This window comes from Diceros bicornis, chromosome 2 (genome assembly GCF_020826845.1).
Source record: "Diceros bicornis minor isolate mBicDic1 chromosome 2, mDicBic1.mat.cur, whole genome shotgun sequence".
Taxonomy (NCBI): domain Eukaryota; kingdom Metazoa; phylum Chordata; class Mammalia; order Perissodactyla; family Rhinocerotidae; genus Diceros; species Diceros bicornis.
In genome coordinates this window covers 44,065,712-44,092,715 of record NC_080741.1, presented here as the reverse complement: position 1 = coordinate 44,092,715, position 27,004 = coordinate 44,065,712, and the positions used below count along the sequence as shown (strand labels likewise).

Genomic DNA, 27,004 nt, shown 5'->3' with positions numbered 1-27,004 from the left:
AGTACTATATGGGAGTTTATGTTATAATTTTTTAAATACGTTTTTTCAGTTACAAAAATTACATAATAACTGTAGAAAACTTGGAAAATGTAGACAAGAACAAAGAAAATTAAAAAACTACTTATAATTTAATTACCTGGAGTAACCATTGATTACATTTTGGTATCCCTACTTCTGGTTCTATACGTATATGTTCATTTTCAAACAAGGGAACATAATTTTACAACTTAATTTTTTTCATTTAGCAAATGAGATCTTGTTGCAATTTTTGGTTACTTAGTTTACTCTTGAGCATTTTATTCTATTTAATTGTTCATTTTTTGTTATTGTGAATGGGATATTTCATTTTTATAACCTGTTATTTGTGCATACAGTTTATATATAGGAAATTAATTTTTACATATAAATTTTCTAGTTGGTCTACCTTACTAAATCTTATATTATTTTGATAATTTTTCAGTTGATTCATTTTGGCTTTTCTTGCAAGTTTTTTTGTATTGAAAGTCCATATTCTTTTTTTTTTTGAGGAAGATTGGCCCTGAGCTAACGTCTGTTGCCAATCTTCCTCTTTTTCTTTTTTCTCCCCAAAGCCCCAGTACATAGTTGTATATCCTAGTTGTAGGTCCTTCTGATTCTTCTTGTGGGACGCCACCTCACCATGGCTTGATGAAAGGTGAGTAGGTCCACGCCCAGGATCTGAACTGGCGAACCCTGGGCTGCTAAAGTGGAACGCGGAACTTAACTGCTATGCCACCAGGCCGGCCCTGAAAGTCTGTGTTCTTAAGCATTTTTTTGCCGGTTATTTTATTGAGGTCATAATGGTTTATGACATTGTGTAAATTCAGGTGTACATCATTATGTATCAGTTTCTGTATAGACTGCATCGTGCTCACCACCAGTAGTCTAATTTTTATCTGTCACCATACATAGGTGCCCTTTTACCCCTTTTGCCCACCTCCTAACTTCCTTCCTCTCTGTTAACCACTAATCTGTTCTCTTTATCCATGTGTTTGTTTATCTTCCACATATGAGTGAAATCATTCAGTATTTATCTTTCTCTGTCTGGCTTATTTTGCTTAACATCATACCTTCAAGGTCCATCCGTGTTGTTGCAAGTGGGATGATTTTGTCTTTTTTTATGGATGAGTAGTAATCCATTGTATATATGTACCACATCTTCTTTATCCATTCATCAGTTGATGGGCACTTGGGTTGCTTCCACATCTTGGCTATTGTGGATAATGCTGCAATGAGTCTCTTTGAATTGTTGATTTCAAGTTGTTTGGATAAATACTCATTAGTGGGATAGCTGGATTGTATGGTATTTATATTTTTAATTTTTTGAGAACTCTCCATACTGTTTTCGATTAGTGGCTGCACCAGTTTGCATTCCAACCAGCAGTGTATGAGGGTTCCCTTTTCTCCACATCCTCTCCAACATTTATTATTTTTTGTCTTGGTAATTATAGCCGTTCTGACAGGTGTAAGGTGATATCTCATTGTAGTTTTGATTTACATTTCTCTAATGGTTAGTGATGTTGAACATCTTTTCATGTACCTGTTGACCAACTGTATATCTTCTTTGGAAAAATATCTGTTCATATCCTCTGCCCATTTTTTGATCAGGTTGTTTTTTTTTGTTGTTGAGTTGCATGAGTTCTTTGTATATTTTGGAAATTAACCCCTTGTTGGATACATGATTTGCAAATATTTTCTCCCAGTTGGTGGGTTGTCTTTTTGTTTTGTTCCTGGTTTCCTTTGCCTAGCAGAAGCTCTTTCATCTGGTGTAGACCCATTTGTTTATTTTTTTTCTTTTGTTTCCCATGCCTGAGTAGATATGGTATTCAAAAAGATGCTGCTAAGATTGATGTCAAAGAGTGTACTGCCTATATTTTCTTCTAGAATTTTTATGGTTTCAGGTCTTACCTTCAAGTCTTTAATCTATTTTGAGTTAATTTTTGTGTATGATGTAAGATAATGGTCTACTTTCATTCTTTTGCATGTGGCTGGTCCCGTTTCCCCAAAACGGTTTACTGAAGAGACTTAGCTTTCTCCATTGTATGTTCTTGGCTCTTTTGTCGAAGACTAGCTGTCCACAGATGTGTGGTTTTATTTCTGGGCTTTCAATTCTGTTCCATTGATCTATGTGTCTGTTATTGTGCTAGTACCGTGCCCCTTTGATTACTATAGCTTTATAGTATATTTTGAAGTCAAAGATTGTGATGCCTCCAGCTTTGTTCTTTTCTATCAGGATTGCTTTGGCTATTCAGGGTCTTTCGTGGTTCCATATAAATTTTAGGATTCTTTGTTCTATTTCCACGAAGAATGTCATTGGGATTCTGATTGGGATTGCATTGAATCTGCACTTTGCTTTAGGTAATATGGGCGTTTTAACTATGTTGATTCTTCCAATCCACGAACATGTCTTTATGCCATTTCTTTATGTCATCTTCAATTTCTTTCAATAATGTCTTATAGTTTTCAGAATATAGGTCTTTCACCTCCTTGGTTAAATTTATTCCTAGATATTTTATTCTTTTTGTTGTGATTGTAAATGGGATTATATTCTTGAGTTCTCTTTCTACTAGTTCGTTATTAGTGTACAGAACTGCAACTGATTTTTATAAGTTGATTTTGTACCCTGCAGCTTTGCTATAGTTGTTGATTATTTTTCATAGTTTTCTGATGGATTCTTTAGGGTTTTCTATATACAGAATCATGTCATCTGCAAACAGTGAGAGTTTTTTTTTTTTTTTTTTTGAGGAAGATTAGCCCTGAGCTAACATCTGTTGCCAATCCTCCTTGTTTTGCTGAGGAAGATTGGCCCTGGTCTAACATCTGTGCCCATCTTCCTCTACTTTATATGGGATGCCACCACAGCATGGCTTGATAAGCAGCGCGTCAGTCTGCACCCAGGATCCGAACCTGTGAACCCCGGGCTGCCAACGTGAAGTGCGTGAACTTAACCACTATGCCACTGGGCTGGCCCCAGTGAAAGTTTCATTTCTTCCTTTCCAATTTGGATTCCTTTTATTTCTTCTTCTTGCCTAATTACTATGGCCGAAACCTCAAGTACTATGTTGAATAGGAGTGGCGAGACTGGCATCCTTGTCTTGTTCCTGTTCTCAGAGGGCTGGCTTTTAGTTTTTCACTGTTAAGTATGATGTTGGCTGTGGGTTTGTCATGTATGGCCTTTATTATATTGAGGTACTTTCCTTCTATACCCATTTTATTGAGAGTTTTTATCATAAATGGATATTGGATCTTGCTAAATGCTTTCTCTGCGTCTGTTGAGATGTTCATGTGATTTTTATTCCTCATTTTGTTAATGTGGTGTATGACATTGATTGATTTGCGGAAGTTGAACCATACCTGTGTCTCTGGTATAAATCCCACTTGATCGTGATGTATGATCCTTTTAATGTATTGCTGTATGCGGTTTGCCAGTATTTTGTTGAGGATTTTTACAACGATGTTCATCAGCAATATTGACCTATAATTTTCCTTCTTTGTGCTGTCCTTGCCTTGTTTTGGTATCAGGGTAATGTTGGCCTCATAGAATGAGTTAGGAAACGTTCCGTCTTCCTCAGTTGTTTGGAATAGTTTGAGAAGGATAGGTATTAAATCTTCTTTGAATGTTTGGTAGAATTCTACAGAGAAGCCATCTGGTCCTGGACTTTTGTTTTTGGGAGGTTTTTGATTACTGTTTCCGTCTCTTTACTTGTGATTGATCTATTCAAGTTCTCTATTTCTTCTTGATTTATATGACTTTTTGGGAGGTTGTATGAGTCTAAGAGTATATCCATTCCTTCTAAGTTATCCAATTTGTGGGCATATAGTTTCTCATAGTATTCTCTTATAATCCTTTGTATTTCTGTGGTATCTGTTGTAATTTCTCCTCTTTCATTTCTAATTTTATTTATTTGAGCATTCTCTCTTTTTTTCTTAATGCGTTCTGTCTAAGGGTTTGTCGATTTTGTTTATCTTCTCAAAGAAGCAGGTCTTAGTTTCATTGATTCTTTCTACTGTTTTTTAGTCTCTATTTCATGTATTTCTGCTCTAATTTTTATTATTTCCCTCCTTCTGCTGACTTTGGGCTTTGTTTGTTCTTCTTTTTCTAGTTTTGTTAGGTGTAGTTTAAGATTATTTATTTGGTATTTTTCTTGTTTGTTGAGGTGGGCCTGTATTGCTGTGAATTTCCCTTTTATAACCTCTTTTGCTGCATCCTGTTAGAGTTGGTATGTTGTATTTTCATTTGTCTCCAGGTATTTTTTAATTTCTCTTTTGATTTCTTCATTGATCTAATGGTTGTTCAGTAGCATTTTGTTTAGTCTCCACATATTTGTGACTTTGCTGGCTTTTTTCTTGTAGTCGATTTCTAGTTTCATAGCATTGTTGTTGGAAAAGATGCTTGAGATGATTTCAATCTTCTTAAATTTATTGAGGCTTGCCTTGTTTCCCAAAATATGGTCTCTCTTTGAGAATGTTCCATGTGCACTTGAGAAGAATGTGTATTCTGCTGTTTTTGGATGGAATACTCTATATGTATTTATTAAGTCCATCTGATTTAGTGTTTCATTTAAATCCACTATTTCTTGTTGACTTTCTGTCTAGATGATTTATCCATTGATGTAAGTGGGGTGTTGAGATCCCCTACTATAATTGTATTGCTGTTAATTTTTCCCTTTAGGTCTGTTAATAGTTGCTTTATATACTTTGGTGCTCCTGTGTTAGGTGCATATATGTTCCTAAGTGTTATGTCCTCTTGGTGGAAAGTCCCTTTTATCATTATATACTGCCCCTATTTGTCTTGCATTGTCTTTTTTATCTTGAAGTCTGCTTTGTCTGATATAAGTATGGCAACACCTGCTTTCTTTTGTTTGCCATTAGCTTGGAGTATTGTCTTCCATCCCTTCACTCTACACCTATGTTTGTCTCTAGAGCTGAGCTGTGTTTCCTGGAGGCAGCATATTGTTGCATCTTGTTTTTTAATCCTTCCAGCTACTCTGTGTCTTTTGATTGGAGAATTCAATCTGTTTACATTTAGAGTGATTATTGGGATATGAGGGCTTAATACTGCCATTTTATCTCTTGTTTTCCAGTTGTTCTATATTTCTGTTGTTTCTCTTCCTTTGTATTTCTGACTGCCATTTCAGTTTGGTGGTTTTCTCAGTTTTCTCTTTATTTATGAATTGTGGCTCTGCTCTGATTTTTTTTTTTTTTTTTATAATTTTATTTTTTCCCCCAAAGCCCCAGTACATAGTTGTATGTCATAGCTGCGCATCCTTCTAGTTGATGTATGTGGGACGCAGCCTCAGCATGGCTGGAGAAGCGGTGCGTGGGTGCGCTCCCGGGATCCAAACCTGGGCCGCCAGCAGCGGAGCGCGTGCACTTAACCGCTAAGCCACGGGGCCGGCCCTGCTCTGATTTTTTGTTTAGTGGTTACTGTGAGGTTTGTATAAAGATCTCATAGTTGAGATAGTCCATTTTCTGGTAGCCTCTTATCTCCATTAGCCTAAGAAGTTCCATCCCTTTCCTCTTCCTCTTGAGTTATTGTTGTCACAAATTATTTTGTTTTCTGTTGTGAGTTTGTGACTAAGTTGAAGTGTTTATAGTTACTTTTGATGCTTTCTTTCCATTTTTCTTTTTTTGTGAGCAAGATTAGCCCTGAGCTAACATCTCTTGCCAATCCTCCTCTTTTTGCTGAGGAAGACTGGCTCTGGGCTAACATCCATGCCTATCTTCCTCCACTTTATATGGGATGCCGCCCAGCATGGCTTGACAAGCAGTGCATCAGTGTGCGTCCGGGATCTGAACCTGCAAGCCCCAGGCCGCCGCAGCAGAGCATGTGCACTTAACCACTATGCCACTGAGCTGGCCCCTTCCTTCCCTTTATCTTTTAAGTTATAATTAAATATTTGCTACCCTGTTCTGAAAGAGAATTGCAGTTTTCTGATCTTGTCTATTTGTTTCCTTGCTCAAAACTTTGTAAACCTTTGCCTTTTCGTTTCAGGTATAAGGGCATTCTTGATCATTTCTTGTAGGGGAGGTCTAGAGGTGATGAACTCCCTCAGCTTTTGTTTATCTGGGAAAGCTTTTATTTCTCCATCGTGTCTGAAGGATAGTTTTGCTGGATAGAGTATCCTTGGCTGAAAGTTTTTGTCTTTCAGTATTTTGAATATATCATTTCCATTCTCTCCTAGCCTGTAAAGTTTCTGCTGAGAAATCCACTGAAAGCCTGATAGGGGTTCCTTTATAGATTATTTTCTTCTGCCTTGCTGCCCTGGATATTTTTTCTTTGTCACTGACTTTTGCCAATTTTACTATTATATGCCTTGGAGAAGGTCTTGTTGCGTTGATGTAATTTTTTTATGCTATAATCTTAACTTTATATTGAATATTTTGTAAAGCAGAAATAAATTGATTAGTGTTTGGTGGATGAAAGATTAAAAACCATGCTGATAATTGCAAAACTGGGTTTGCCTCATCGTAGTTTAGAACATCAAACTATAGAAGATCTGTTTTCTAGGCCTAACCAGCCTTTGTGGTAAACATGAGTGAGTCAGTTACTTTCTCTGAGCCTTCTGTTTGTCATCTGTAAAAATGGGAATAATGAGACATACGATTTAGGGTTTTTGTGATGATCAAATGAGACTATCTGTGAAAGTGTTTTGAATAGCAGTTGAGGTACATTGATATAGGTGACCTTTTTCAGTGGTGTTTTACCTCGCATCTTATTTGCTCAGTCTTTTAAAGCTCTTCGTTAGTCACAGAAACAAAGTCTAATTTTTGTTCTTGTTTCAGATTACAAGTGGACACCTGAGTCAGCAGGACGTGGAATCCCAGATGAGAGAGCTTATCTACATGGACTCAGATCTTGTTGTCACCCCAATTATTGACAATCCGAAGGTGCGGAAAGATGCCCTAAGAACCAAGGGCTGATTCTTAGACTTCACTGAGGGCAGAAATCTGGGTGATATTTTCCTTCTAAATATTTTTTGCCTAATTTTCTTTCCTGATCCTCTTGTCTGCTTTTATTTCACTCATGCCACATGTCTGCATTTCTGACTCCCACCCTGTCTATAACCCTCTCTTCTTCCTGCATTGCCTTCCACTTCACTGGAGTGGTGAGTTTTCTTCCTCTTGTGCATTAGCTCTGCCTCTTATCAGTCCATCTGCTGAGGAGTGGCTGCTGACTTCTAGACCTGAGACCTTAGCCCTCAGTCCCTTCATTTCTCCACATGTACTTAGGTGAATTACTCTAAATATTCTAGTTGCTGATGTGCTACGAAGGCATTTGTCAGTGAGCACTGCTCACCAGGCTGGGGTGGGTGGGCAGATCACAGAGACCATACTCTGTCACAGGTTGTCAAGACTGCAGGGTAGACAGTGGGAAGACACTGGGAGTTTGGGGAGTCATGGTTCATAATGCTCTTCTAACCTAGTGTGATTTTTGTTGCCTCACGTCTTTTGGACTGTAATACTGTATTTCTAGGGGATGATGAGTACTCTCCTTGAAAAACAATTCATTTCTCATTCCTTCTGTTTTCTTTTGATTTCCAGTCTCCAACACGCTCACATTTCACCACCTAGTCTGTATTTTAATTTTCTTGTTTTTTTTTTTATTTTTTTTCTGTATTAATTTATGATGGTTTCCTCTCATCTCATTGGAGAGCATTAGTTTAGAACAAATGATTTCTTGGCTGCATGTTTATTGACTAGATTGACAACATTTAATATAGATTACTCAGCTGTTTTTTATAGTGGAGCTAATTCTTTTTATGAGTTTAGATCTCTGGCAGAGTAACTACACATTATGCCAAATTTAATGTGTAATGGGGCATTTTCTCAGTGGACCTTCTAGAACAATTTGTGATATCTTTTGACCACATTCTCTCTATATTTCTTCTTATAACTGCACTTAGTTCTGGAAACCTTAGCCAGTAGCGGTTTTTCTTTTTTTAACTTTTAATTTTGAACGAATTTTAGATTTACAGGATAGGTTCAAAAATAGAGTTTCTGAATACCTTTTACCCAGCTTCTCCTAATGTGAACATCTCACAGGACTATAGTATAACCAGGGAATTAGCAAAACCAGGGAATTAACACTGGTACCGTGCTATTAACTAATCTACCAAACTTATTTGAGTTTTACCAGTTGTGCTGCTGATGTCCTTTTTCTGTTCCAGGATCCCATGGTACAGTTAGTTGTTATGATTCTTTACTCTCTTACCGTCTGTCCTTGTCTTTCATGGCCTCGTGGTAATTTCTCAACCTCCTTGTCTTTCATGACCCTGACACTTTGAAGTGGTCAGGTATTTTATACACTGGTCAGGTATTTTCTAGAATGTCCCTCAGTTTGGGTTTTTCTAAAGGTTTCTTCTGATTACAATGAGATTATGCATTTTTGGCAAGAATACTACCAGCAAAGGTTTTTTTTTTTTTTTTTTTTGTGAGGAAGATCAGCCCTGAGCTAACATCTGCCAATCCTCCTCTTTTTGCTGAGGAAGATTGGCCCTGGGCTAACATCTGTGCCCATCTTCCTCCACTTTTTATGGGACGCTGCCACAGCATGGCTTGGCAAGCAGTGTGTCGGTCCATGCCTGGGATCCAAACCCGCGAACCCCGGGCCGCCCGAAGTGGAGCGTGTGAACTTTACTGCTACGCCACCGGGCCTGCCCCAGCAAAGGTTTTTAAAATGCTCTACAGAGAGATTTTGGAGAAGTTAGACATAGACATGATGGTTGAATTTTTTATTAAAAGTCTCAAGATGGAGTACCCTGGCTGTTCCAAACTCATGGATCCAACTACATGTTTTCTTCACTTTCCTCAAAAAGATTGTGTACTTTCCTGTTCAGGCTGTTACAGCCTCCTAGTGTCTTCTCTCATTCAGCCATCAAGTCCTGACCATTCTTTGAGACCTCAGCCCACCTTCTACCTCTTCCATAAACTTTGTCCTGACCACATCAGCCTAAAGTGCTTGCTGTATTCTCTAATATTAAAAAAAACTGTCTGTGAAATATTTTGTCTGTAATTATGTCATGCCTGATTTGCATTGTTACCTAAATATTTTGTTTTTAAAAAATTTTTTAACAAATGTTTGTCTTATTAACCAGAGTATCAACTCTCTGACAGTAGGATCATGTCTTTTATATCTTTATATCCTCCTTAACACTTAGCATAGTACCTCACCCTGGCAGTACCCAATAAATATTTGTTGAATGACTGATTTTCTAACCTAGAGGTAAGTTAGCTTAAGTGTAAGCCAAGATAGGGTGACTCTTTTCTGTGAAGACTTATTTTATTGCAGGTATCAATTGAAATGGTTTTTTATAAATTATTATCCATATTTGTATATTTTAATCTGAAAGGGCACCGTTGAATTCTTATTCTTTTTGGTGACAAATTTTACAGTGTTCTTTTCTGTCCTTATTGATTTATAATCTGATATAGGAGATATATCAGTAGACAGATGTCTTTCTCAAAAGGTTTTTTTTTTTTTAACCACAGATAATGAAACAACCACCAATTAAATTTGATCCAAAAATACTGCATCTGCCAGTACATTCAGGTAGGATCCTAAAAGACTTATCCAACATGTAGACACTTTGTGGACAGATACAAATATGAAATTTAATAGCAAATGGAATATTTTATTTATGAATAGCTAAATTTCTATTTTCTTGCTAACTGGCTATATTCTTGGGGCAGTGTTTTGTAAGTTATAAACAGCCTGTAATCCATTTCTGCCAGCCTTTGTCCTTACTCAGCTGAGTCTGGGCTGCCCTGTATTCGTGTGGAAATTTCCAACATTTATGGTGCTCTTGTGGGTGCAGAGGGTTAGAGACCACAATGAAGAATCAAGATTCTACTTGAGGGAAGGGGGCAGTAGAGAACAGGGCCAAATGGTTCACTTTTGTGGGGATGATGTGGGAGTGGAGATACTTAAAGCATGATTGTTACATTTCCTTTCACCTAATAGAAAGTCTTATTTAGGGTGAACATCAGAAATTTTTTTATACCTTAAATTTTGATGTATTTTGTTTGATGAGTTATGGTTTAAGCTGTTATGCTAGGTTCAGAAAAACTTCTTCATCATAGCTAGAGTAGAATCTATGATTTGAAATCAAATCAAAGTAAATTCAAAATAAAATATTCATATTTTGGTAAACTGTGTCAAGTAGAACCACTATTTATGAAAACCTAGAGAGGATTATTATCTCAAAATAATATTCCTTCCCTTTTCCCTTTTACTTTAAGTTATTTTAGGAAATTATTATGACATTTTATTTTGTTTAAAGATGGAGATCAGCTGAAACTATGTTTATTTTAGATGGCATCTCGTTTCCTAGTTTTTGCCTTGTGTTTGTGTAGAGATTTGGAGGTCGACTCTCGGATGATTTCAACTGTCATATTAACCTGGTTATGTTTAACAGTAATTTCATTGGAACCTTTTAACAACTGTAAAATTTTTGGCGTTTCCATTATTTTAAGTCTAGATTGTTTTATTTATACAAGGTTATCTTGTGTTTTCATAATACAACTTTATTTAACTTTGCATTTTGCTAAATTCTCGGGATAGTTCTCCTTTAGGCATCTACTTTCTTTTTTAAGCACAGTTTTCCATTGACATAGTTAAAAAGTCTCCATGGGTGGAAAAAGAGATGAATATAGAAGACTAAACAAAAATAGTGTCAACTTTGGAGTATTTTTGGTTTTGGCATTGTGAAGTCACAATTTTCTTTGTCTTCATCTTAGCTATTGAAATTCTATGTTCTGTTTTATTTTTCTTGTAATATAGTCAGCAATCCTTTTTCACGATACTCACTTTTTTTTTTTTTGTGAGGAAGACCAGCCCTGAGCTAACATCCATTGCCAATTCTCCTCTTTTTGCTGAGGAAGATTGGCCCTGGGCTAACATCTGTGCCCATCTTCCTCTACTTTATATGAGACGCTGCCACAGCGTGGCTTGACAAGCGGTGCATCCGTGCGTGCCTGGGATCCAAACCTGCAAACCCCGGGCCACTGCAGCACTTAACCGCTGTGTGTGCACTTAACCGCTACACCACCAGGCCGCCCCGATACTCACTTTTAATATTTTCTTTCCTCTTCAGTGGATAAATTAATATTTCTCAAAGACCAAGACTGGAATGACTTTTTGCAACAAGTGTGCTCTCAGATTGACTCCACCGAGAAGAGCACGGGAGCCTCCCGAGCCAAGCTGAACCTCCTTTGCTATCTGTGTGTGGTGGCTGGTCATAGGGAGGTGGCCACCAGGCTCCTCCATTCTCCCCTGGTAGGTAGTTAAACTGTAAAGACAAGACTCCTTTCACGGTCCTTGCAGCATGCAGGATTTCTATAGAGATTAAAACAAGTACTAACATATTTGATTTCAAATTACAATAAAAAAAGTGATTTATCAAGATTATAGGTTTGCTACAGTTTATCTTCTGTTTAATCCTTAGGACTAAAAGCAGTTACATAGACAATAATTTTGAACTTATTTTGTAATACTCCAGCTTGCATTTTATATTAACTTGTAATAATTGTAAGACATTTTTCACATCTGAAATCATAAGACAGAGACCTTTCATCAGCTGCTGGAGTGAGCTGCCCATGTGGAATAGGGGCTCCTTTACTGGGTTGACCTGGTAAACTCCAAGGTTTCTGATGTGACACTTAAGGGAGACAGTAAGCCTCTAAGATTTTTTTTTCTTTTTCCCCTGGGAACATTATTTCTTGGACTGTCTTGGTTCAATGGTAAAATTATGAGGATTTGACAGAGCTTTTGAAGTCATTCTCAGACAGGAGTTAACAGTGGTCTGGGGTGTTTTCCATAGTGGGCCCTCATTTGGGAACTGATTTGAAAGAAGTTTAAGTTCATTGGCTTTCAGGATAGTGTTAAAGTTGTTTTTTTTGGTACTTGGTGTGTGTTTCTGGGGGCGGGGTGCATTTAGGGAATATAACTGGATAGGAGAAACTGAAAGTACTGTTCTTAGTTTTTATTTTTATCTTATCCATATACTCAGTGATTTTGCATTTTTGTAAATAATTTATCTCCCTGGTGCAGGATTCACATTTCAGTTGTATACACATCTGATTTGTTAACTTAGCAGTCACTTTCTGTGTTGTTTCATGAATGAAATCTACGTCTTAATTTTTTATTCTAGTTCCAATTGCTAATCCAGCATTTGCGAATAGCTCCAAACTGGGATATGTAAGTAACATTTATATCTTAATAATTTATTCTTCATTATTTTATTAAGTAGTCACAGCATACGTATTTATCAAAAGCACATAGTCCTAAATATTTAATCATAAAATATTCTGAAGTAATGATGACTCTGAATCAATAGGCAATTTCTATAGGCATAAATTGTAACTTTAAAAAGATTTCAAAATAGTCCTTATTCTAATATTATAAACATAATTCTAGGATTATATAAACTGCATCTGGAAACTTTATTGACTGTTATTCTTTTGAGTATGCTTTATCAAATACTTTACCCTTGATCCCTGTGTTGTAATTTAGTTACGCTTCCTAAGGAGTTTTCCCTCGCCACTGTATCTTTCCCTTATGTAGTCTGTAGCTTTCTTATGAGTTTATTTAAAATTTAATGGGATCATGATCTGTAAGCTCTTGATGGAAGGACCTGTACTTGCGTATTATGGAGGCGACATGCCTTGGTGAAAAGCACATTAGATAAAGTGTTAGAAAGTTCTGCGCTCTGGTTGCCAATGAGGCTTGGCCAGATGATTGCCTCTTTCTGAGTCTCAGCTTCCTGGGGAGTCTGTGTAGGACGATGAAATTGTATAGGCTTCGGATTCAGACAGACCTGGGTGTGGATCATAGATCTGCCCTCTGGCAAATTGCTTTAATTGTGGAGCCTCAGTTTTCTCATCTGTAAAATGGGGATAGTGTATCTATTTCATAGATTTTTGGTAATAATTAAATTTTGAATGAGATAAGTGTATGAAATACCTTGCAGAGTGCCTGGTTCTTAGTGGGTGCTTAGTATAGGTTGGGGGTGTAGAAGTTGTCATTATTATTATCAAGTTTGCTTATCTTGTATTACTGTTAAGAGAAGCACATGAAAACATGAAGTTGAAGGGGTTTTGTGAAATGTGATAGTAGTAAGATAGTAATTACTCTTCCATGCTGGCAAAATAGGGGAAAACAATAGGAAACAATAATTACCCAAAAACAAAATGCTTTTTTGGGTAATTATTCTTATGTTGTTACTCTCCCAAGGTAAAATCTGGCATTACAAAATAGAATTTTTAGGTAATTTTTGAGCATGTAAACTTTGAGAAGGTTTGTGGTATGCTCGTTAAAAAGAAACCAACAAATCGAACACTTCAGCTAAAACTTAAATTATATCTGTGAATGGGGTGCCCCCTGCTGACTTTTAAAAATAGACATTCCTAATCCTTTCCAAGTACTGTTTTAAAACTTTTTTTCTATTTTTTGATTGCAGTTTAATTGTAAAACAGTTTTTTTTTAAATTTTTTCTTTATTGCAGTAACATTGGTTTATAACATTGTATAAATTTCAGGTGTACATCATTATACTTCTATTTCTGTATAGATGACATCATGTTCACCACCCAAATACTAACTACAACCCATCACCACACACATGTACCGAATTATCCCTTTCGCCCTCCTCCCTCCCCCCTTCCCCTCTGGTAACCACCAATCCAATCTCTGTCTCTATGTGCTTGTTTATTGTTGTTATTATCTACTACTTAATGAAGGAAATCATACGGTATTTGACCTTCTCCCTCTGACTTATTTCACTTTGCATAATACCCTCAATGTCCATCCATGTTGTCATGAATGGCTGGATTTCATCATTTCTTATGGCTGAGTAGTATTCCATTGTGTAAATATACCACATCTTCTTTATCCATTCGTCCCTTGATGGGCACTTAGGTTGCTTCCAAATCTTGGCTATTGTGAATAACGCTGCAATGAACACAGGGGTGCATGTATCTTTACGCATTGGTGTTTTCAAGTTCTTTGGATAAATACCCAGCAGTGGAATAGCTGGATCATATGGTAGTTCTATCCTTGATATTTTGAGGAATCTCCACACTGTTTTCCATAGTGGCTGCACCAGTTTGCACTCCCACCAGCAGTGTATGAGAGTTCCCTTCTCTCCATTTGATCAAGAAAAATGATAAGTAGTAAGGTAGAGAAGTCCTCTGCCTGGAGCCTTCTTTTACTCTCTCTCTCCATTCATGCACCCTCTTCCGGTGAGGTCTGTCTGATCAGGTCATTCACCTTGATGGCATGTGATGAAGGTCCCTCACTTAGCTCGGAGATGATCACTGTGGAAGTGGGTATATTTATGGCTTTGTTCAGCATATAGAAAAACAAAATAGAATAACGTGACATAATTTTATGTTTCTCCTCCCCTTATATAACATGTTATGTATCTTTAATGTCATTAATTATTTGTCTAAGATACTTTTTCAAGGTATGCCTTTTTAAAAAGTATGCTGTGAGTGTTTGATCATTTTATTTATCATGCCCTATTTTTGGATAGTATTATAATATTGTAAACAATATATTGCTGACCATTTTTGTGCTTAAATCTTTGTACCAATCTGTTTTTTCTTTTTCCCCTTAGGACAGATTCATAGAATTAGATCAAATGGGTAGAAGGGAATAAATATTTTTGTGACTTCTGATAAATTGCTAAAATGCTTTTCAGAAACACTGTATCAATATGCATTCCCAATGAATGTGGATAAAAATGCCCTTTTGTTAAAACTTTCAACAGTGGATATTTATCAAATTTTATAACCTTTGCCAATGAACTTTATTGAGATATAATTCACATATAATAATGCGTAATATTTTAATTAAAAAATTTTGTGAATTGTTGTAAAATATACGTAACACAAAATTTACCATTTTAGCTGTTTTTAATTGTACAATTCAGTGGCATTAAGTATATTCACAATGTTGTGCAACCATCACCACTACCAATTTCCAGAACTTTTTCATCATCCCAAACAGAAGGTCTTACCCATTAAACAATAACTCCCCATTCTTTCTCCTCCTAGCCCTGATAACCTCTATTCTACTTTTTGTCCCTGAATTGCCTATTCTAGGTACCTAATATAAGTGGGATCATACAATATTTGTCCTTTTGTATCTGGCTTATTTCACTCAGCTTAATGTTTTCAAAGTTTATCCATGTTGTAGCATGTATCAGAACGTCATTCTTTTTTAAGGCTGAATAATGTTCCATATATGTATGTGCCATGTTTGTTCATCTTTTTATCTGTTGATGGACATGTGGGTTGCTTCTGCCTTTGGCTATTGCAAATAATGCTGCTGTGAACACTGGTGTACAAATATCTGTTCAAGTCCCTGCTTTCAGTTCTTTTGGGTGTATACCCAGAAGTGGAGTTGCTGGATCATTTGGTAATCTTATGTTCAACTTCTTGAGGAACCATCATACTGTTTTCCATAGCGGCTGCACCATTTTGCATTCCTACCAGCAATGCACGAACGTTCCAATTTCTCCATATCCCATTCAACACTTGTTTTGTATTTTCCCTTTTTTTTTTTTTGTAGTAGCTATCCTCATGGGTGTGAAGCAGTATGTCATTATGGTTTTGATTTGCATTTCACTAATGGCTAGTAATATTGAGCATCTTTTCATGTGTTTATTGGCCATTTGTTTATCTTCTTTAGTGAAACGTCTGTTCAAGTCCTTTGCCCATTTTCTAATTGGGTTGTTTGTTTTATTTTGTTGATTTGTAGCAGTTCTTTGTATATTTTGGATGTTAACCCCTTATCAGATATATGATTTACAAATATTTTGTCTTATTCTGAGGGTTACCTTTTCATTGTTTTGATAGTGCCTTTTGGTGTATAAAAGGTTTAAATTTTGATGAAACCTTGTTTTTCTATTTTTTATTTTGTTGCCTGTGCTTTTAGTGTCGTATCCAAGAAATCATTGCCAAATCCAATGTCATAAAGCTTTTCATCTATGTTTTTTCTAAGAGTTTTATAGTTTTAGCTCTTACATTTAGTTTTTGATCCATTTTGAGTTAATTTTTGTATATGATGTTAGGTAAAGGGTCCAACTTCATTTCTTTGCACAGATATATCCAGTTTTCCCAGCACCATTTGTTGAAAAGGCTGTCCTTTCCCCACTGAACGATATTGGCACCCTTGTTGATAATCATTTGATCGTATACGTGAGGCTTTATTTCTGGGCTCTCTGTTCTATTCCATTGGTCTGTATATCTGTTTTTATGCCAGTACCACAATGTCTTGATTACTATATCTTTATAGTAAGTTTTGAAATCAGAAAGCGTAAGACCTCCAACTTTGTTTTTCTATTTCAAGATTATTTTGCCTCTTTGGGGTCCCTTGAGATTCGTGTGAATTTTAAAAAGGATTTTTCCAATTTTTGGTATAAATTTTACTTAAGTAAAGTAAATGTTCATCATCAATTTTTTAACTACAGTTTCTCTGTTTGTGAATTCTTTGCTCTACTTTGCCTATTGGTTGATTGGATTTAATTATTTGGTAGTTTTTTTTCTTTAAGAAGCTCTCTCAGAGGCGCTGCTTCTGGAGTTGTTGCCTCCTTAAGTCTCTCTGTGGTTTTAGGGCCCAGACGTAACAGACTGAATGAGACCTTTCACCCTGGGGCATCCTGACCCTTGTTCCACGCTGTGAGAGAGAGTTTGCTCTCTCTCTCTCCTGTGCTAGCTGAAGCTCTGGAAGACTCAGCAGCCCCACCTGTCTTTTTCTTCTGCTTATATGTAACTACTTTCATTTTGTTTCTCAGTGTCTGAATGTTTCTTTTTGTTCCAGGCCCTCAAAATTTTACTAGAATGTGCTCAGTTATCTCTTTTTGCTAATTTGCTTGGCAGTTGGTCTAATAAATGCTTCAGGCTTTCTTTAGCTTTCCTGTTTCTTCATCTCTATTTCATCCGTTTTCTGCTCCTGAAACTCCTATAGGATGGGTGTAGGATTTCGTGTCTCTTGACTCTTCATTTTCTTTTGCTTTCTCACTATCTTTTATTGAGATATAATTCACATGTCATGAAATTCACCTTTTTTTGTTTAAGATTGTATTTTTTTAGAGCAGTTTTAGGTTCACAGCAAAATTGAGGGAAGGTACAGAGATTTTCCATATACTCCCTGCCCCCACACACGCATGGCCTCCCCCATTATCGACATCCTCCACCAGAGTGGTACATTTGTTACAGCTGATGAACCTAAATGGACACATAATCATCCAAAGTCCAAAGTTTACATTACATTTCACTCTTGGTATTGTACGTTCAGTGGGTTTGGACAAATGTATAATGACATGTATCCATCATTATGGTACTGTAGAGAGTATTTTCTCTGCCCTAAAAATCTGTGCTCTACCTATTCATCCCTCTGACAAATACTGAACTTTTTACTGTCTTCATAGTTTTACCTTTTCCAGAATGTCATATAATTGGAATCCTACAGTAGTATATAGCCTTCTCTTCTCCCTATTGGCTTCTTTCACTTAGTCATATGCATTTAAGTTTCCTCCATGTCTTTTCATGGCTTAATAGCTCATTTCTTTTTAGTACCAAATATCCCATTGTTTGTGTGTATCACAGTTTATTTATCCATTCACACACTGAAGGATGTCTTGGTTGCTTCCAAGTTTGGCAATTATGAATAAAGCTGCTGTTAACATCCATGTGGGCAAATGTTTTCAACTCCTTTGGGTAAGTACCAAGGAGCATGATTGCTGGATCGTGTGGTAAGAGTATGTTTAGTTTTGTAAAAAACCACTAAACTTGTCTTCCAAAGTAGCTCTACCATTTTGTATTCCCACCAGCAATGAATGAGAGTTCCTGTTGCTCCATATCCATGCCAGCATTTGGTGGTGTCAGTGTTCTGGATTTTGGCTATTCTTCTAGGTGTGTAGTGGTATCTTGCTCTTGTTTTAATTTGCATTTCCCTGATGACGTGATGTGGAGCATTTTCTCAGATGCTTATTTGCCATCTGTGTATCTTCTTTGTTGAGGTGTCTGTTAATGTCTTTGGCCCAGTTTTTCATTGTGTTGTTTGTTTTCTTATTGTTGAGTTTTAAGAAGTCTTTGTATATTTTGGAAAACACTGTTTTATCAAATGAGTCTTTGCAAATATTTTCTTCCAGTTTGTGGCATATCGTCTCATCCTTTTGATGTTGTCTTTTGTGGAACAGAAGTTTTTAATTTTAATGAAGTCCAGCCTATCAGTTATTTCTTTCGTGGATCATGCCTTTGCTGTTGCATGTAAAAAGTCATTGCCACCTCCAGGGTCATCTAGGTTTTCTCCTATGTTATCTTCTAAGAGTTTTAGAATTTTGCATTTTACACTTAGGTCTGTGATCTGTTTTGAGTTAATTTTTGTGAAGGGTGTAAGATCTGTGTCTAGATTCATTTTTTTGCGTGTAATGTCCAATTATTCTGGCACCATTTGTTGAAAAGACTATCTTTGTTCCATTTTATTGCCTTTGCGCCCTTGTCAAAGAGCATTTGATTGTATTTATATGAGTCTACTTCTGGGTTGTCTGTTCTGTTGCATTGCTCTATTTGTCTATTCTTTGCCAATACCACTGTCTTGATTACCGTAGCTGTATGCTAAGTCTTGAAGTCAGGTAGCATCAGTCCTCCAACTTTTTTCTTCTCTTTCAATATTGTGTTGGCTCTTCTGGATGTTTTGCCTCTCCATATAAACCTTAGAATCAGTTTGTTGGTATCCACAAAATAACTCGCTGAGATTTTGGTTGGAATTGCATCGAATCTATAGATCAATTTGGGAAGAACTGACATCTGGACAATATTGTGTCTTCTTATCCATAAGCATGGAATACTCTCCATTTCTTAGTTCTTTGATTTTGTTCATCAGAGTTTTTTAGTTTTCCTCATAAAGCTTTTGTATGTATTTTGTTAGATTTATTCCTAAGTATTTTCTTTTGTTTGGGTGCTAATGTAAATGGTATTGTGTTTTTAATTTCAAATTCTACTTGTTCAGTGCTAGTATATGGGAAAGCAATTGACTTTTATATATTAACCTTGTATCTAGCACCTTGCTTTAATCACTTACTAGTTCCAGGAGGTTTTATTTTTTTTCTGGTTAATTCTTCAGGATTTTCTACGTAGACAATCATGTCATCTGCAAACAAAGACAGTTTTATTTCTTCCTTCCCAATCTGTTTACCTTTTATTTCCTTTTCCTGTCTTATTGCATTAGCTAGAGCTTTCAGTATGATTTTGAAAAGGAGTGGTGGTAAGAGTCACCATCCTTGCCTTGTACTTGATCTTAGTGGGAAATTTTGGAGTTTCTTTCCATCAAGTATGATGTTAGCTGTAGGATTTTTGTAGATAATCTTTATCAAGTTGAAGAAGTTTCCCTCTATTCCTAGTTGACTGAGAATTTTTATCATGAATGGGTGTTGAATTTTGTCAAATGCTTTTTCTGTATCTATTGATATGATCATGTGACTTTTCTTTTTTAGTCTGTTGATGTGATGGAAATTCACTTTTTAAAACTGTACAATTCAGTGCTTTTTCATATATTCACAAAGATGTGTCACCATCACCACCATCTAATTCCAGAACATTTTGATCACCCAAAGAATCCCTGTATTCATTGCACCCTCCCCCCAGTCCCTGGAAACCACCAATGTACTTTCTGTCTATAGATTTGCCTATTCTGAATATTTCATATAAATGAAATATAAAAAAATGTGATCTTTTGTGACTGGCTTCTTTCACTTAGCATAATGTTTTCATGGTTCATTCATGTTGTAGCGTGAATCAGTACTTCATTCTTTTTATGGCTGAATAATATTTTGTTGTATGGATATTCCACATTTTGTTTATCCATTCTTGATAGACACTGGGTTGTTTTGACATTTGGATCTTATGGATAATGCTGCTATGGACATTTGTATACAAGGTTTTATGTGAACGTATGTTTTCATTTCTCTTGGGTACATACCTAGTAGTGGATTTCTTGGGTTATATGGTAATTTTGTGTTCAACCTTTTGAAGAACTGCCAAACTCTGTCTCTTACTGCTGTTCCCTAATTTTATCTTTGAGCTTTCAAGCTTGATATTTATCTTTGCTCATTTTATTATTAAGAATCTCTATTTTATTTCAACAATTATATTTTAAAATTTTTGTTGATTTTCTTGTTTTCTGGTTGGTCCTTTTTCCTAGCTGCGTATATTTGATCTATAATATACTTTTGAATTTGAGGATAAATTAAAGGATTATAAAAATTCTGTTTTGGAACAGAATTTAGGGTTAAATGTTATGACTAATATTAAGGTTAAACATTAGGATTGTAAAAATTCTATTCTGTCTCTTTAGCCTGTGGGTCACTGCTTTCTCATCATGGTCCTGCTTTTTAATTCTCTTAGTCCTTCAAATGCTTGGTGATCTTTGGTACTTAGTTTATATTATGAATAAATGGTTAAATTGATCAGTATAGAAGTTGGCAATACAAATTTCCTCTTTACTTCTCTAAGACTGTTTTTGCAACAACCTCATCTTTAAAGGAAAGGGCTGGAATTGCATCAAATCTATAGATCTCTAGTGTGAGTGGGTGATACTGTTGACTGGTTGACTTGTATGTTGGGAGTCTGGCTGGCTGAAGAGCAGGTAGGCAGGCTGGAGGCCTCCTCAATTGGCAGGATGGGTTTTTCTTTGGGATAGAGCTGGCTTTCCTCCATTAACTCCTTTCTCTGCTCTAGTAGCTGGTATGAAGGACCACAGTCTCTGCTCTCCACATCTACACCTGTATTTCACCCCAGGGTAGATTGTTCAGTGTAGGAATAATTTTCCATTTTTATTCTGGAGGCCAGGACTGCAGGGTTTATTCTGTGTACCAAGGAGGGAGATGGGAAGGAGGCAGGACCTAATCGGCTCACCTGTTCATTGTGCAGTTCTCTAATCTGATGATTGTTCTATGGCTTGTCCTTGCTTTCTGTTTTAGTTTATTTCAAGTCTCTGGGGCTTCCTTGGGAAGATATATATTTACCTGTGGTTCTTAGTCAGGAATTTCTTCTATTCATTTTCTGTCAAAATAATTCCATCTATGTGTGTCATCTGGAATTTCCTCAAACACTCAGGTCTGCTTTCAGTCCTTTGTTCTGTTCCTAATTATCATTTAATTATACACAATTTTTTATTTTAGCAGACTTGTGAGGGAATAGAAAGGTGGGTGTCAGGGTCCAGTCTGCTATCGTAAAGCAAAAAATAGTCTCTTGAGTTTTGACTTGTGTTATTTACATGATTGTGATTGATGGACGCTTTCATTTTTCATTTGATGCATAAGGTATACAGAAATGCTTCTAAATTTGCAAGTATTTACGCTTTTTTGATTTATATTTCTTACATCACTTTTATTATATCATAATGTGTCCTGTATAATTTCTACCTTTGGGAATTCTATGAATTTATCTTTGTGGTCTAATATAAAATAGTTTTTAAAAATATATCATGAATGTAGTACATAATGTGATAATAATAGCTAACTCATTCAGCACATATTAAATGTTGGACACCATGGCAATTTCTTCACATGGGTTAGCTCCTTTGATTCTTTGAACAACTTGATGAGGTGCGTATTGTCGTTAGTCCTACTTAACATACAAGGTAACCAGGCACATGAAGGATGAGTACGCCTTCCCCCACAAGACTGGGCCCAGGACATTCATTCCAGAGTCATAAACACCACCCTCTACAGCCTCCCACTGAGTAAGTGTGGTCACTGTTTGTAGATTGTAGACTTTGATCTTTACTTTGACTTGGCTAGTTTTATTACGGATGCTTGTGTGTATGTATTCATTGTGGCCTTCTTGCTATGCTTGAGAGAGAAGTAGACTGAAGTTTCCTATTCCTATCAGGTTCACTTTTCATTCTTTGTTATATGGTGCATAATGATTCACACCTTATATCCTTTGTAGGTCATGCCACTTTTTTAGTTTACAAGAAATCTTTTTCTCATTTAATGATTTTAGCCTTAAATTCTACTTTGAGATTTACGTCGGAAATCCTGCTCCACTTTTGTTTACCTTGTGCAATCATATTTTTACCCGCTCCTTTCCTACTAATGTGTTTAGTTACTTTGTTTTTGATATTGATATTATATTCATTCAACAAACATTTATTGAGAGTCTACTTTATGCCAGGTACTTTCTTGGTGCTTGCAGTGGGGAGCAAGACAAAGCCCTGCATTCAGGGACCTTATGGGCTGCTAGGGGAGACAGATAATAAATAAACACATGAAAAAGTAACTACAACATTTTAAATCTACTCTGTCTAATATGGTAGCCACTAGCCACATGTGGTTATTTAAATTTAAAACTAATTTCAAATATTATGTATAATTTATAATTAACGTAGTTCTTCACTTGCACCAGCCATATTTTAAGTGCTTGATAGTCACATGCGTCTGGTGGATACTGTATTGAACAAAGCAGATATGGAACGTTTCTGTCATTGCACGAAGGTTTATTGGCCAATGCAGTTTTAGATGCTGTCATGGACATGGGGATGGTTCTGAGATACAGTGTAATGGGTCATTGGGGCCACCTGAAGTTGTGACATTTAAGAAGAAACCTGAATTATGAGAAGGAGCCAGTTTTGTAGGGTATTGTATATAGTATATAGTTGTATGTAAGTATTTGGTATAAATTGAGAAACATAGTCGTTATTACTTTAAATAGTTTATAATTTGAAACTATAAGAGTTTTAAGGTAATATGTTTTCTCTTGTTCTGATGGGAATTGTTTCTGGTGAGATTGGGGAAAATATTTAATTAGCATGTTGTGATACATTTTTCTTTTAGTTGAGTAAATCTGGTAGCCATTATTTAATTTTGTAGATTGAAAAATTGATTCAGTGTTTCATAAGTATTTTGGGCTTGTCTTTGAAACGAGATAAGTTTTGCCTTGTATCCTCTAATTCATTAGTGAGTTTTTAGTAATAAGCATTTGTTTTACCATTGTGAAAATTTAGAGGTTAATCCATCTGTCCCTTTAAATTGCACACATGTGGAAATTGAAGCATAATTGACTTGGCTGTGGTCACAAAACTGGTCACTGGCAGAGCTGTGACTGGAAGCTTTGTCTTGTAACTTTTGGTCCAATGTCCTCCCAAATCTTTTTCAAAATGATCACTTTTAAAGTGTAATCTTTTTATTCAGAGGCAGGATGCTAATCATACAATTCCCTAGGACTTCTTAATCTGTGTATGTTAAGAGATTTGAATGGCTAATTCAAAAAGTGTTTAAATCCATAAGAATTATTTCTGTATGTTAGAGTTCTGACGACATGAAGGCTTCCCTATGATACTTTGCTGAGTCTGATTTGTTTCCCTTCATGAGTCCTGCGTAGTTTAAGAACCTGAAAAGTAGAGGCTCTCTGGCTGATCTACACACGGATTAGCCCAGAAAACACGCAAGCATCACTAAATAAGAGTATGGTTCTTATCGACTCACACGTTCAACTTTTTTTCCCCAATTAAAGAAATCTTATCAAAATTAATTTTCTAAATGAAATAAACTTTTCCAAATCACGTGAAGTGATATTTAATAATTTATCAACTTCTTTTTCTGCTGGATAATGAAACAGAAACATCTCACTAAAACTGGTATTTTTAGAACAATATTCATAAGACTTATGATTGTAAAAATTTCTATTAAAGTGAATATATGTTTAACTGTTCTGATATTAATTATTTACTACTTAGGTATAAAACCATTGTTTTCCTAATAAGTAGAACAGAAACCGTTAGTGAAATACCACTGCACTCAGAAATAAAAGGGTTAATTACTATTTCCTTCTTCTCTCTGGTGAGGGCCTTTTAAAAATTTATTTTCCACTTTACTATTAAAGCACAACTTGTTCAATTTTTGTTACTATTACTAATGATACTGCAGAGGGCGTTGCTGTTCGTGTCTCCCCGTGTCCACGAGGGAGTGTTTCTCAGGGCCATATACATAGGGTGGGCATATACTCTTCCATCACATCCCGTTTTTATCTCATGTTAATGCTTATAATTGGGTAATGTAATCAGTGGGTTGGTTTCCTCGGTCCCAACTCCTCTTCAGAGCCTATTTTCTCTCCTTTTATAGACGGGCCAAGATTGCTCGGGTGATTGGTTTACTGGCCTCGCACACAACTGAGCTCCAGGAAAATACACCTGTTATTGAGGTAATTTCTTTTATTACTGAAATGTTATGAATGACAAAAAAGATTGTTCTTGGTTTTGTAGTTTAGAACATGCAGCTTTCATCGACCTTCACTTAAGTTTTCCTTGTGGAATTGTGGCAATTATTGTAAAATAACTTTATTAGACCTTTAGGCTAAAACACAGCCACTCGTTTATGACATACTCTGTTATTAAAGGTGGTATGGTGCAGTTACAAGGCTTGTGGGCTCCATTCATCATTATTGCAATAATTTTTGGATAAGGCTTGTTTCACTAGTTTTCTTGTAGCCTTCTCAGCATTTTATTATAACCAGTGTTTTCTAGTTGAAACACAGCTCATAATTCAAATTAAAATTTTTTTGCCTTTACACCTGTGTTTAGTGTTTTCATCCTCACCACTTGTCAGTTATTTCTGACAATGATCCCAATATTTAATGGCCATGCATGCGCTAAAGGTATTTTCAAGTATCAATTATTTCTTTCAAATACTGACACTGGGAAGCCTTTCTTAGTTACCTAGTAATTCCAAGTCCCAGGAAGTGAACGCTACCATTGTACTGCCTTTTTGAGTGTCCTTGAATGCTAAACACTACTTTCTAACTATCCTGTTAAATATGTATCGCACCTAATCGGTAATAGATTTTTTGTCCCTTGGACTAAGAGTGTCGAGAGTCAAAATAGGTAAAAAGAACCAAGGCTTTTAAAGGAAAGGGTAAGAACTCGTGAAAGAAGGAGAAAGTGGTAAGAAGAGGGGATTTTTTAGAGCCAGAACCTGGTGGTGTGTTATTTGGGGCTTTAAGAGGAATTGTTTAGCTGAGTACTGTCCAATAGAACTTTCTGCAGTGATGGAAATGTTCTATATCTGTGCTGTCCAGTATGGTAGCCAGTTGCTGGGATGGTATCCCAGCTAGCCCTGGGCTGTCTAGGTGGACATAAAGGAAGATTAATTTAAGCTTACTGCATCTCCTCCGCTTATAATTCCATCCCCATTCCCTGCAAACTGTTAGGTCTCTGAGCCACCAAAGAAAATGTTACTAAGTCTAAACTTTTCCTTTCTTCTTTCTGAGACCAAGAAAAATTAATTGTGACCTATGTGATCACTAATGGTACTCAACTTGGCTATCAGAGATATATAAACTAGATTTTTACCTAAAAGCCAAGCAGATAGGGAAGTATCATTAGGCAGAGGAGAAGGCTTAGGAGCTCCAAAGTGGAGTCGTCCAAAGTCTTCTGAGAACTCAGAGCAAAAGGCATCCAATGAAATAGAGTGACTGTGGGAGATGAGAGAGAAAATTCTAAGACAAAGTCCTGAGATTCTAGAGGACATTGCTGAATAATCAGAACAGGCAGTCATTGCTCACGAGCAGTGTGCCATGAAGAAAGAGCCTATGAAGGTGTAAAAAATGACCATTGACTTAAAATGTTCAACAGATGCAGTAATAAGAAGGATGGGTACCTTAGGAAGCTGAGTTAGTGAATTTGAAGATCAGTTGGATGAATTCTCTTAGGATTCAGAAGAAAAAGAGAAAGGATAAAAATTACGAACTAAGAAGGCATAGAAGACAGTTCCAGAAGATCTGTTACACTGTCCAGTATGGTAGCCATCAGCCAAAAGTGGCTACTGAGCCCTTCAAAAGCAGCTAGTTTGAATTGAGATGAGCTGCAAGTGCAGAACACATACCAGATTTTGAAGACTCAATATGAAAGAAAAAACAATGCAAAGTGTCTCAACTATAATTTTTTTTTATAGATTATATTTTCAAATTATAATATTTTGGATATATTTGGATAAATAAAATATTACTAAAATTAATTTCACTTTTCTTCTTATTTTTTAATCTTGCTACTAGGAAATTTTAAATTACCTTTGTGGCTTGAATTGTATTTCTCTTGGATAGCACTTGTTTAAGATAAACATGCTGGGATTTCCAGAAGGAGAGATCAAAGCAAACAGAAGTGAAATAAAAGTGAAAGAAATAATAGAAGAAAATTTTGCCCTGAGCCGAAGACTCAAATCTTTAGATGAAAGGTCTCACCAAAGTCAGACAAAACATTGAGAAAAGATGCACATTTAGATCTATCTTGGTGAAATTTGTAATTTCAAAGAGAAAAAGAAAACAAAAAACCAGATTATAAACAAAAGTGAATTAGATTTGCTTTTAATTTACTTGTAACACTAAAGGCTACAAGATACAGAAAACAGTGGAAATGGAACAACACTTAAAAGATCACGTGACCTTAAATTCCCCTGTACAGCCATGATATTGCTTACTTGTGAGGACAAAAGAAAGATATTTTCAGAAATTCACAGACTCAATCTGAATTTCACCAGCATTTCTAAAAAAATTTACTTGAGTAAGCTACTTGTGTCTACCTAAAAAAAACAAATTTTAAGGCACTGTAAAAAGAAACAAATGTAAACAATGAATCCTTTAAAATTTAAGTCTAAATTGTAGCTGTTAATGTTGTGAGGTATAATCTGGAAGTAATAGATTCTTGAAAAAGAATATACATACTGTTAAATAATTAATAATAGCATGGAAGTAAATTCTGCATTATTTTAGAAGATCTAAAAGGGCAAGGGAGAAGGGAATAGGAAAAGAAAAGACAATATTGTTCTTGTTGTTCTTTAACTAATTGAACGTTTATTGATCATTGTGGGCATAGCACTGTTACGTGCAGTAAGACCATCACTCCAGGCAGGTTCTTATCTAGTTCTAGAAGAAGTTCATAGATACTATTTTATTCTTGACATTGGTAATCTGTTTTATTCTTGGCA

The 27,004-nt window shown here is 36.0% G+C and overlaps 1 protein-coding gene across 5 annotated transcripts in view; it reads left to right on the top strand.

Moving 5' to 3' along the window:
* The window catches only part of ULK4 (unc-51 like kinase 4), a 530,581-nt gene that overhangs the window by 29,882 nt on the left and 473,695 nt on the right, over nucleotides 1-27,004 (top strand). For all 5 annotated transcript variants that reach the window (XM_058555650.1, XM_058555625.1, XM_058555632.1 and 2 more), the window contains exons 13-17: nucleotides 6,805-6,909; nucleotides 9,511-9,571; nucleotides 11,115-11,296; nucleotides 12,171-12,217; nucleotides 24,149-24,227. In XM_058555650.1, the coding sequence (XP_058411633.1) occupies nucleotides 6,805-6,909; nucleotides 9,511-9,571; nucleotides 11,115-11,296; nucleotides 12,171-12,217; nucleotides 24,149-24,227 (474 nt within the window). The remainder of the gene's footprint in view (nucleotides 1-6,804; nucleotides 6,910-9,510; nucleotides 9,572-11,114; nucleotides 11,297-12,170; nucleotides 12,218-24,148; nucleotides 24,228-27,004) is intronic.